The sequence below is a fragment of the Arachis duranensis genome, chromosome 9 (assembly GCF_000817695.3).
Source record: "Arachis duranensis cultivar V14167 chromosome 9, aradu.V14167.gnm2.J7QH, whole genome shotgun sequence".
Lineage (NCBI taxonomy): Eukaryota > Viridiplantae > Streptophyta > Magnoliopsida > Fabales > Fabaceae > Arachis > Arachis duranensis.
Genome location: NC_029780.3, coordinates 89,678,885 through 89,691,788, shown reverse-complemented (window position 1 = coordinate 89,691,788; position 12,904 = coordinate 89,678,885). Strand labels below are relative to the sequence as shown.

At 31.9% G+C, this 12,904-nt stretch overlaps 2 protein-coding genes across 2 annotated transcripts in view; both read right to left on the bottom strand.

The window, feature by feature from the left end:
• Nucleotides 1-2,469: 2,469 nt before the first annotated feature.
• LOC107466152 (E3 ubiquitin protein ligase DRIP2-like) lies at nt 2,470-6,310 on the bottom strand. The gene is made up of 7 exons (XM_016085136.3): nt 5,636-6,310; nt 5,139-5,238; nt 4,456-4,897; nt 3,985-4,376; nt 3,833-3,883; nt 3,028-3,100; nt 2,470-2,922 (listed from the first exon to the last, which is right to left on the bottom strand). Exons 1-7 carry the CDS (start codon nt 5,748-5,750, stop codon nt 2,758-2,760), a joined length of 1,338 nt encoding a protein of 445 aa, XP_015940622.2. The 5' UTR covers nt 5,751-6,310; the 3' UTR covers nt 2,470-2,757.
• A 2,465-nt stretch (nt 6,311-8,775) lies between these two features.
• LOC107466157 (magnesium transporter MRS2-I) overlaps nt 8,776-12,904 on the bottom strand; it is a 6,436-nt gene continuing 2,307 nt past the window's right edge. Inside the window, exons 5-11 of the mRNA XM_016085138.3 lie at nt 12,794-12,868; nt 11,257-11,487; nt 11,105-11,149; nt 9,936-9,980; nt 9,797-9,826; nt 9,581-9,700; nt 8,776-9,484 (exon numbers count right to left, since the gene is read on the bottom strand). Of these exons, the coding sequence (XP_015940624.1) occupies nt 9,398-9,484; nt 9,581-9,700; nt 9,797-9,826; nt 9,936-9,980; nt 11,105-11,149; nt 11,257-11,487; nt 12,794-12,868 (633 nt within the window). The 3' untranslated portion in view covers nt 8,776-9,397. The remainder of the gene's footprint in view (nt 9,485-9,580; nt 9,701-9,796; nt 9,827-9,935; nt 9,981-11,104; nt 11,150-11,256; nt 11,488-12,793; nt 12,869-12,904) is intronic.

Here is a 12,904-nt window from a genome sequence, read left to right as displayed (position 1 = left end):
CTCCTCATCCCTTTTCCAAGGCTCAAAGGAGATCCAATTATGGAGAGTTTCTTTTCCAAGATAACTAACCAATTGAATTAATATCGAAAGCTTTCTAGTAAGATCAAGAGAAAAGAAAGAAGAAGAAGAATGAAAACTATAATTTATCCATCAAATTATAGCAGAGCTCCCTAACCCAATGAAAGGGGTTTAGTTGTTCATAGCTCTAGAAATGAAAAATGGCAGAAAAGAAGAATACATGCTAAAAGTGCAGAAAAGTAAATCTATAGAGAGTAGTTCCCAAAAGTGCCAAGCTTCTCTATAGTTCAAACTACTCCTATATATACTACTCCTCTTGATCTTCTAGTGAGTTCTTCAAGTCTTGGATGTGGGCTTTGGATCTTGAGTTGAAGTAGTTCTCATCTTTAGTGGGCCCAACTTGCAGAGAAAGATGAATTAGGCTTTGGGTATTTAGTGAGATTTAACGTTGATTTCCATTGTGGGTTCGAGAACGTTAGTGGCATTCACTTTTTCCACTAACGTTCCAACCTCATATATCCACGTTAAATCCAACGTTAGTGGTCTTAACGTGACCACTAACGTTGCTTTCTCAAAACTTGGCTAACGTTATTGGGACTCACTTTTTCCAATAACGTTGGCTTATACCCCTTCGCAAACGTTAATGGGAATCACTTTTCCCATTAACGTTGCTTAGTGCCCCTATGTTCCTACGTTAGAATCCACGTTAGTATAGCTAACGTGACTCTTAACGTAGGTGTGATCCACCTTCGAGAGCGTTAGTGACACTCACCTTTGTCACTAACGCTCCAAATGCCACATTCTCTACGTTAGAACTCACGTTAACTAAGTTAACGTGGTTCTTAACGTAGTAGTGAAGCCATCTCCCAACTTTAGTGACAAAAGTGAGTGTCACTAACGTTGGCTCTTTGATCTCAATTCCACGTTAACTTTCATGTTAATAGTCTTAACGTGAAAGTTAACGTAGGCAATGCTAGATGGTATAACGTTAGTGACAAAAGTGAGTATCACTAACGTTGGCTTTTGTTTCTTCTTCCACGTTAGAGTTCACGTTAACTAAGTTAACGTGACTCTTAACGTGGATCATTGCCAAGTTCTCCAACGTTAATGGTGTTCACTTTTACCATTAACGTTGGAGTTCCTTCTTCTTCTACGTTAACTACCATTTTAACTTAGTTAACGTGGCAAGTAACGTGAGCTTTGGGTGGCTTTGCAGGCGTTATTGGTGATCACTTTTCTCATTAACGTTGCAGGCTTTACCATTCCACGTTAGTGTTCACGTTAACTAGGTTAACGTGAATACTAACGTGGTTCTTCCTTGCTTCCTTTACCCTGAAAACAAGCAATTAAGTGCATCAAAGCTCTAGCCAAAGTCATGAGATTATGCATCATCAATTTATCATGCAATTCTAGCAAAATACTCATGAAATTATGCAAAGTTCACAAAAGTTGCTTGAATCAAGGTGTAAGTGTAACTTTATCCAAAACTTGCCTTATTCACTAAAAAAACGCATGAAACTATCCTAAAACAGTAAAGAAAAGGTCAGTAAAACTGGCCTTGATGCCCTGGCATCATCCAGCGACGTCAATGGCTAAGATGATGACGGCTCTGTAAGGGTGGGAGGAGGGAGTTTTTGGAACTGTGGAGTGGTCGAGGACTCGAGAAAAAAATGGAGAGCGGAGAGAGATGGGACTAGAGTTGCTGAGTGTGGTAGTGGCAGCTACTTGGGGTTGGGGGGATTTGGTTTTCAGGGTTTTTAAGTAACTAATTCAATTTGATTAGAGATTTTATTATAAAAATTGAAAACCGAATCAAACCGCAAAAAATAGCAAAATATCTTTTTTATTTCGATTTTTGATTTGTTTAGTTCAGTTAGTTAGTTTTATACGATTTGGATCCATTTTGAACCCCTAGTACCGATGCCCTAGCTGGGTTGGGTTATTACGAACATGGAAAAAAATTTCCTTCAGAGTGGGATGTCAGGGGAGTTTTAATTTCCACCTCTTAATTATAAATTGAACTATATCATTCTTAAAAGAATTCACATATGTGACAAGCATACAGCTTTATGTGTTAATTAACTCTCCAGTATTTTAGAAATGAATCATTGTAAAAAAATAAAAATAAAAATAAAAATAATAATAAACATTGACCATAATAGAACTTGGGTATATTGTCTCGTTATTAAGTTGAAATTTGTACCAAAACATTATAATGAGTAACGTTGGAAAAGTCCTTTTTCAGTTAATATTAACCAATTTTTATAAAATTATTTTACTTATCTTAAATTTTACAAATTGTTTAATTGTCAATATTGTCTCGTTGTTAGATTGAAAATTTGTAACAAAACATTATAACATTGATCCATATATATAGTTGACCTTATTAATATGACAATTTAGTTACTAGCTGTGCTATTGTAATAAGACAAACAGGATCAAATTGCCAGCATCATCACTGAGATTACTACCAACATATATAGGTTGAAATTAGCATCATCGCTGACATATATACAGCCTCACTAAATCCAAAAAAACATTGGTCATGGATCTCTTTTGCATGCGTACAAAACATAATAAGAAGAAGAAGAAGAAGAAGTCATATATAGTTATACTTAACAGAAAAACATATTCCTTTGTTTTGACCAACGATGAAGACTATTGTCAACCTTCAAGAATGCCAATGTATATAAATTGATTCCAAAAGAATGTAACGGCGATTAATTGATATGAGAGCTCTCAGGACTTTCGATGATATGAAAGGACCATAACAAAATCCTTAGCTGAGCTTCCAACATGTGTTTGAATCTTCTCATTCAATGGCTTTGTTTGCAGCCACAACTCTACCAAGTTTTGCAGTTGCATGCAAGGTAGAACCGGTTTACCTTGCAAAGAGATCTCCACCTGGAATTCGTGAAAGCAATTAGGATCTGTTTGGTTTCTGTTTTCATTTTCAATATTTTTCGAAAGATGTGAAAACAAAAAAATAATAAAGAAACACTAGTATACCTCGGATTCGCTAACAAGACCAAGCTTCTTCACTATATACATTTTGATATGGGAAACAAGTAAACTACCATCCCTATAAACAAATTTGAATATTGGTTAGAGGAAATTCGTGCACCTATATAAAGTATATGCTACACAAAAACATAAACTAAAGACAACTATTACATTTAATTTGTGTTTTCAATGGAGCACCACAAAGAAGACCTTTCCAACAACTGAAAATTTTAAAATCATGAAACCATGATGCAAACTTTCAAAGTAAAGGGGCATAACATCTACGTTACCAACAAAATTTATTTTTATACTAAATTCTAACCTTATATTCTAGATCGTAATAATATAAAAATAAAATATTGGACCAAAGTATTAACTAAAATTGATAAAAAAAAAGTATTGGTTCCTGATATTTCTCATTCTTACATACACTAGTAAACCTTAACCATCTTTTTCTTCTTCCAAAATTGTGTCCCTGTAACTTCTGTGTATACTATTCAAGTAACTAATCAACTGTAACAAACTAACTACTCTTGACTAGTTATTGCTAGTAGTAATTTACGCATATACTATTGAGATCCTAACATAATTACACAAGAAAAAAAATAGAAAATAAGTCCCAAGGAGAAATGCCGGAGTAAGGCATTGAAGAGAAAAAAAAAGGTTTAGATCAGATACTATGAATTGAACATACAAAAGCATAATCAAGATAAACAGTTAATTACTTCATGCATGACATTGTGCATTTCAAACATCAGAACACAGCAAATTAATAATAGAAAATGGGAATACATATATATATATAACTTACTTGACCCTTAAGTAGCTGGGGGTTATTTTTGGCAATTTTGCACTTTCTTCGCTGTGTCCAGCAATTCATAATTCACAAACATACAAATATAGTTAATAAATTTTCAAAAGATCAAAAAATTGAATAACACATGAAATGTAATTTTTTCTCACTTCACTTCAGAAGCAACCAAGGAGAACCAAACTGGACCAAACCCTCTGTTGCTTTCACCATTTGAAGTAATCACAGGCTGCTGTACTGGAACATTCAAGTCCTCAGAGAATTTGAGTTTTCTTCCTTTTGTATCCGATGATCTCGAACGATTCGATTCATTCTCATCACCATTTTCAACCTTAGGCTGGCCATCATTGTCACTTGACTTTACTGATGGAATGACAGCATGTTCTTGCATAGTGGACTTACTGCAAGATTTGTTCTTCCTTGCAGCTTCTACAATGGAATTTAATGGCTCACACAAATCAAGAGCTTCTTGCCATGATTCAACATTGTCAATTGGAATCTTGTTTGGCACTATTTGTTGACTTGAATCTGGTTTTGAAGGATTCTGCTAATCCAAACAAAGCATATATTCAGAACAAGAAAACACAGAGCCAAAAAATGTAAGAGGACTTTGTCTCATTTACCTGAACTCTGGCTTTGGAACTGTCATTGGAAATTTCAAGCTGAAACCGGTCATCATTTTCTTTCTTCTGATCTCCCGTTACTTTATCCGGTTCACAAGATGATGTTAACTCTTTCAGAAGGTACTTTTTTCTTGCTACAACTTTAGCTCTTCTTGCAGTTAACTTTGTAGAGACTTCATCCAAGATTCCTATCCTCCGCGGTTGTTTCTCGTCTTTCCTGACATCTTCCTCCACCTTTTCAGGCTTAGGAGAAGAACAATCCGGTTGCGAAGGCGCGGAAACTTCTCTCTCAGGAGTAGCAGCTTTTGCTTCTGTTGCGTTGGCTTCTAGAGAAGACAGAGATTTCTTCTTTCTTTTCACACAATTCTTAGGTGTCTTGGCAATTTTTTTTCCTTCTTCAGGCAAAATTTTGTTCCTCAAATCTTGTAAACTATGATCTGTCCTGTGTATTTTCAACACAACATATGCTAAAATTTCAGGAAAAATAGTGACACAAAGAGTACAAAAGAAAAGCTGCATAGTTTTAGCACATAAAAGTGCTCAAACATGTTTAATTTAAATCCTCTATCTTAACTAAATCATTAACCCTGACATTCATCAGAATATAAATAAATAAAGTGATGATACAAAATAATAATCATGTGATGATAAGAGTAAAATTAGCCATTGATGGTGGTGGGTACCTTAATTTATCAAGTGGAGAACAACCCAAGTCAGCATTGCATACTGGACAGTGCTTTAGTTGCTCATCTATTAGCTTCTTATCTATGCATCCCCTGCAAACTGTTATTCAACAAACACAGACTCAGCTCACATTACATGCTGCATGGAACATACTCACAGTGACACAACCAAAAATGCATCAAAAGATATCAGGTGATAGATACATACATTTTCCACAGAATTGATTAGAAAAGTACTAATACGTGACAGTAACAAATAATGTATCAAAGAGTGAACAAAATAAATAAAAGTTGTACCAAAAGATGACCGTATCAGATACAAAAAATTAATAATGTATCAAAGAACGACCATAATAAATAAAAATTGTATTGAATTTACCGAGACAACAGGGCCAGATAAAAGAGAATTAAATCCGATCGAAACTAAAAATAAAAAGAAAAAGGGGAAAGAAAGATAAAAAAAAAAAAAAGCAAGAAGGAGGAGGAGGTGTACTGACAAGTGTGTAAGCATTCTGAAATGGTGGTGGCATTGTTGAACAATTTATTGCACAAAGGACATGTTAAGCATGCCTCAAGCTTGGCTCTATTCAGCTTCACCGCTTGCCCCGTCATTCTTTTGTTTTCTGTATATATATACGTATGTATTTGTATGTATGTATGTATATGTCTATATCTGACAAGGACGCAAAGAAAAGCATAAACAAGAAAGATACGGCACAAGAAGCAGCTAATGATTTCCGTACGGTAACGTACTACAAAAGCTCCACATGGACATGGTGCATGATGATGATGGTGAATAATACAAACAACCTCATTCTCGACGAAGAACGACACAGCTACTGATGATGATGATGGGAAAGGAAAAACAAAAAGGGATTGAAGGATTGTGTGATCGATCCGATGAAAGGGCACGGTTCTTGAAGAAGCAAGGGACAAGGGAGGGGTTGGGTTCTTGGATTATCGAAGGCACGTGCAGCGGGTGCGGTTTTCGATTGGTACAATGATGATGAGGGCGGGTTGAGTCTCTTTTCGTTTTATTTTAATGTGTTTGGGGCTCAGAAAACAACGTATATATATGCTTGTGTGTGAAAAGACGAGGGGAAGAGAGAAAGAGTTGTATATATGCGTTCTTCGTTCGTTCCCGACGGCGTGTGAATGTGATGTGTAATTTGAAGGGGTTCTTTGTCGGATACACTACCCCCTCTCTCTATCCAACTCTATGCACTCCCCCTTAATTTACATCTTCTAAATTTTAAATTTTATTTTAAAGAATAAAATATAATTTTTTATTATTTATTTCACAAATAAGATCAAGAAAAAATATAAGATAGAAATTATTTAAAGATGAAAAATCTTACTTTATCCTTTAAAATAAAAATTTAAAATTTAAAAGATTTAAATTTACTATGCTGTTATTTTCTTTACATTGTATCTCAATTGTGTTAATTCTCAATGATCCTTTAAAAATTATATCTATTTGTTAATTTTGTATTAAAAAAATTAGAATTAGGTTTTTTTGAAAAATTAGATAATTTAGTATTTTTGACTAAACTATTTCATATAATAAGTGTCTATCATTTAATTGTTATTTTTACATGAACACATTTTAATGTAAATAACTATTCTTAGAGTGATTATTTTGTGAAATTTTTTTTTAGAGACTATTTTAAATGTTATCATATTAATTTATGTTTAATCTGATAGATAAGATTTAAACTCAAGATAAGTGAGTAAGATGCTTATTTAATAGTAAATAGTATGTTAATTAATCAACACATTTTTTAATGATAGTTTAAACACATAGATTGCATCTTGTATTATCTTATTAATAGTAAATAGTATGATAATGAACACATTTTTTTCTAATTGTAGTATAAACACACAGGTTCCATTTTGTATTTAGATATTACCTTTTAAAATGAAATTTAAAGATACAAAAATAAAGATTGAGATGTAAAATCTCTTTTGTATGTTATGTTTGATTATAATTTCCTTCTTTATAATCACTACAAAGTTTGGGATTTGATTTTGATTTGTTAACAGTATAATAGTGATGTATAAGGCTCTTTTTTAAGTGTTAGTCTCTCAATGTGCGATTCTTTTTCAAGTATTGATTTTGCAAGACTCATAACAATATTGTTAGTATAAAAAAATTGTATATATTACCTTTAATATATTCGCAATAATATAGAACATTTAATATTATCATCCAATCTACATATATATGAAACAACTTTGTTCATTTTGATTGAGTCAAATGATTTGTATAATCATAAATCGTGTCACGTTTGTCTTGCACGGAATAATATTACTGAGTACATTATATAATTATTTTACTATAACAAAAGATAACATTTTTTATTTTTTATCTTGCATATAATAGAACATCAATTTGAAAGGAAATCTTTTAACACGAGTCATGACCTACCACCTATATAATAAAATTAAGAGAATAAATAAAAGAAGAAGTTGATGAAACTTCCTTATGTAACACAAGTATAATCGGATTCATACAAAACAAATTTATATTTTAATTAACCCAATAAAATATTTTTTTTCTAGACTTTTAAAATGGTGTTTATCGTTTATGAAAAATGTTAAGACCAACAAATTTTGTGATTTGTAATCATCAATTAACTATTATTAGTATTTTTAATAATGTAAAATTAAATTTAATAATATAAAAGTATTCACTTTTTTTATAATTAAATACTAACCAAATTTTAATAAAAATTCCTAAACTTTCTTATCAATTATTTATCCCCATCCAATATGTGAAATGAAAGAAAGCAATTAATGCAAGGTCAACAACCCCATAGGTTTTCAAAAGTGTTCAACTTTAGCAATTACACGAGATTAGGAGCATAGCCAAATTGACTTAATACATATATTATAATAAAAAATATTATTAATACACTAAAATTAATTACTAAAATTAATTATTAATATAAAATATAAAATATATATTAAAAATAAAAATAATTGATTTTAGTGTGAAAGTTGCATTCTTGTAAGGATTTTAATTTTTTACTTATATAACTAAGTTATTTTAATAATTAAATTCAATAAATTTATTCCAACAACTTAAAAATTGATAATCAAAAATTTTATTTGAAATATATATATACCCCTCTAGTTGACTTGAATAATTTCTTATACGTGATGAATTTAATTAATCCAACCGTTAAATCATATTATGTGATGAATTTAATTAATCCAACCGTTGAATCATATTATATATAGTTTAATATGATATACTAATAATGTAAAAAATTTTATACATCTATCCAATCTGATTCATGAATTTCGATACTTTTTTAAGTAATGAGATTAGAAATTAGTTACTTCTATTAATATGACAACACAATTATTTGTTTGTTGTAAAACTCTTTTATACTAGTGATGTATGAAAATAAATTATATATATTATGGAGTCTATATTTTGATGGCTATGATGACCACAATGTCTTAAAAAGTGTTATTAACATTAAAGTAATATTTTTTATTATTTAACAATGTTTTTTAATTTAAAAATAAAAGAAAAAATGTTACCTAAATATAAAAAAAAAATATACATAATTTTAATTTTAACAACACTTATATAACCATCCTAATCATAGGTAACATAAACACCATATATATATCTATATCTATCTTCAACTGCTCTATTCACCTTTTTTTGTCAAAAACCAGAGAACAATGTGAACATGCATGTCCCAATAGTAAAGATGACAAATAATTAAGGGGACGTCTGGAAGAGTGCTGCCATATATACATATCAAAATCTAAAACCCATTTCCATTCTATTTTATGTAGGATATGGATTTGGATCCTCTAAATTTTGCATTTCACTTTAGAAGTTAAAGTGTGATCTCTCACCATTTATTTGATAGGTGGAACCAAGAAAAAATAAAGAGAAATCATTTAAAGGTAAGAGATCATATTTACTTGAAAATTCAAAATATAGAGAATCCAAATTCTTAGGATATTGCTCAATAGTCAAGAATACATGAATTTCTGTAGCAACAAACTCAAAAATTTTAGTCGGATTGTATATCAAGGAAATGGGAAAATAGGAGGTTAAAAAAAAATCACATCTATCTAAGATGTAGTATTGGATTGAAATGAAAGCATATAAATATTAACTTGTTCAACTTTTAATCTGTTTTAAGGTACTTGAATCCAGGCAGATAATTAACCTTGAATCATCTTGAATGTAACAGTGCAAGGCACTGCAAGTCAATATTCATTCATTCTTTTCATGATCCAACCAACCCTTTTTTACGAGCATATGCAATAATCAACAGAAACGTAACGGCAGAAATTGTTCCAGAGATAATAACTACCTGTGAATAAATAAGATATCTCTCATTTTGTATTCACAAAAACATAAGTTAAAAGCTTTGTGGCATATGAGTGAAAAATAATCAGTCTAAGCTTACCCATTTGAACATGTAACCGTGATTTTCATTCCACGTATATGGAATGTTCATGCCAAATATTGCAGTCACCAAGGAAAAGAAGGATAGGCACACAGTTCCAGAGCTAAGGAAGAGTTCTAACTGCATAACATATATACAAATGTTTAAACGCCATAGCATCCACAAGAAAATAAAATAACGTTACAGAATACCGATGGATGAGCCACATAAACAAACCTGAATGAGCTGGTTTCGATGATTGTCAAGCTGGAAAAACAAAAAAACAAAAAACTTTGCTTGTATTACATGCATATCACCAAATACCAACCAGAAAAATATAAAAAACACCAGTACCACTAAACTTCTGGTCACTTACTTGGATATTGATATAGTCTTCAGTATCATCAATATACTCGCGAAGCTGATAATGAAAATAAATAGTAAAGTAATTACAAGTTAGAAATATATGATATTTAACACGATTAAATTTAGTGCACTATCTGAAGATGAATAAAATCAAAAACTTTGTTGCTTTGCGATAAAATGGCAAAATCACAGTTTATGCAAACCTATTTGTTAATAACATACTTCTGTAGATACTACCAGTTAGGAATGGGAGTTTGTTCTAGGCGATGATGGTGAGCTGAAAAGCTTGAGACCAAGACTGATAATTGATTAATCGTTACCACTAAGAACAGGAGTAACTAGGACAGACATAGGGCTTTCATTGGGATGAATGCAAAATAAAAGGGACTTGAAGAATTTTGAGTGACATCAACGGTGACAAATGGTGTTGAGATGCCTATGGGTGTTGAGAGTGATTGATTATTTGGATCAGCGGTTTTCTCAACTGAGAAAATGGATAAAGACGAAGAAGTTAATTTTCTGTCATTAATTATCAATAAAGAACACAAGCAATATATACATATATGAAAGGCAAAGGCTGCTAGAGCTAAGAATAATAAAATCTAAGAGAAGCTATACAAATTTACCGAAATGAAATCACATGGAAAAGCATCTCACAAATGGTGAGTCATAGTAACTAAAATGTTCTAGAAGAGGTGAAAGAAAAAACTGCCAATATCTGATTGCTGTATTGGGCTTTTATCTGTTTCTTGTTTATCGGGCTGTTTGGTGTTGGAAATAGACTGTTGCTCTCTTAAGCATCTTAGTTTTCTGACCCTATATGATATGCTTAATGCATAAGGTGATGACCATCTAACACATCTCACCATGAACAAATCTATAAAGCATCAATTTTGGCACTAGATTTGAAAGACACCCTCTTATGTGCCACGGAAATAAGAAAAGTTCCCTTTTTAATCTGTTCAAACGTCAACATGCTTGCAAATCTAAAACTAGAAGCCTCTGCCTAAAAGGTCTAGCCTTCAGTTCACTGCCTAGAAATTAGATAGGAGATATTCTTCACAATTAATTATAACTTTGTCCAACTACTTAATTAGTACAAAGAAATCTCCTGAAATACATTATAATTAATCTAGCAAGTGTCTGACATATAAAAAAAATAAGATAAGATGATTCTACCGTGGTTAATTTGTTCAATGTGCCGTCGATTTGCATGAAATAAGCCTGAAAATAGAACAACCATCACTTATAAGTTAGCACAGCTTTGTTCTGCCATTAAACAAGAACTGAAGACCCTTTCCTTCTATATTCTCTCAAGTAAATAGTATAACCTCAAGTAACATTTCAAGCTCTTCGACATCATTTTCATCCAAATGAACTGTGGCTAGACTTGCTCTACTCGCTCTGGATATCTTTGATCCTATGGTGGGGGAAGCAGCAAACCAAGCACCACCACCGCCACGTGATCCACTAACTGGTGATGCGCTTGCCAACTTTCTTGATAAGTAGAGGTCAGCCATATCATCATCATCGTCCAGTAGTTGTTCAAGTTCGTCTCTCACCTACAGCAGATAACAAGTTAGAAACTATGAATTGATAGAACTGATGATTTGACAGGGAAGAGAATATATGTTGTATTCCAGTTAAAACTGATCCAGAAGGTTTACAGTCCTTTTGAGCTTTACAAAATCCACCATATACAGTTGAGCAATGCGTTGATGAACACATTGTGAAGAAATTAATCTAATATTATGATTAGATAGATGAAGTATTTTGTTTAGGGTTGAAAGGACATCACTCTTACAACAATGATAACCCCTATAAACTAATATAGTCTACTTATAAACTCGTTGGAGAAAATATTACAATAATAATGAAAAGATGGAAAAGGAATGAATGAACAGCACTGGGTTTAGAATAGACAGTAAAGATTAAGTATATAGTTCTCAGGGAATCCTGGTTTTAAGTATTATGTATTGTTTCTTTTTTTTTTTTTTTTGTCAGAAGTATTATGTATTGTTATTGTTATTTAACTAAAAAAAAGCATAAGCTGTCTAAACTGGTTTATAAAATGTAGGGTTCTCTTCAAAATATATCTCATATATTAAGATGTTTGCTCTACTGATGGAGATGTACATGATCTTTCACTGTCAATAACTAGCTGTTATCTCTAAAAATTGCTATTCTACAGGACAAAATAAAATTTTAAATTGGGAACATTTGGATCCTATGTTTGTAATTCTCTTAAAATAATAAGCATCCCAAATTGGTATACAGTGGCTTGAAAGACGAAATCAGGTAAACTTTACACAAGATCCTAGCACACCAAAGTTGTCATGTTTATTCTTGAAGAAAACAAAATGGATGAAGTAACTAGGAAAGGAACAAAAAAAATCCTGAACTTGTACTAAGTACTAACTATCACATGTAGAAGTACAAGAGATTGACATAATCTATTTCACCAAAAAAGGAAGAAATAAGTAACTACGAAGTTTAGTTGTGTAAACAAGTATCAAACTATGTATCATTTTGAAGATTCATACATGCTAGAGTGGTATATAATAAAGCTCAATTCAAAAGAGAAGCAAAGATACCCTTGTATATCTTTCACCTTTATGTACCACTAAAGAATAACACGAAAGGGTCAATGAAGTATTGAGAATTGAATCTTCTGATCTTTAATGAAATTTGGAACTAGTGAACTGATATGAAAGCATTATAAATTTCTCATGCATCACTACAAACCGAATAGCCTATTTCAATTCAAAAAAAAGTCCAGAGTATCAAAAACATTGAAGTGAGGGGCAGCAGGCGCAAATTTATTGGCATACAAGATGATTTTCCAAATACATAAATTATCGCTCTTACCTTTTGCACCCTAGCAGTCAGCCTAGTCATTGCACTCTTCAATTTTCGAACTCTATCCAAATTACGGCTGCTAATCTGCAGAACCAAGAGACTAAAACTGTTGATAACAGA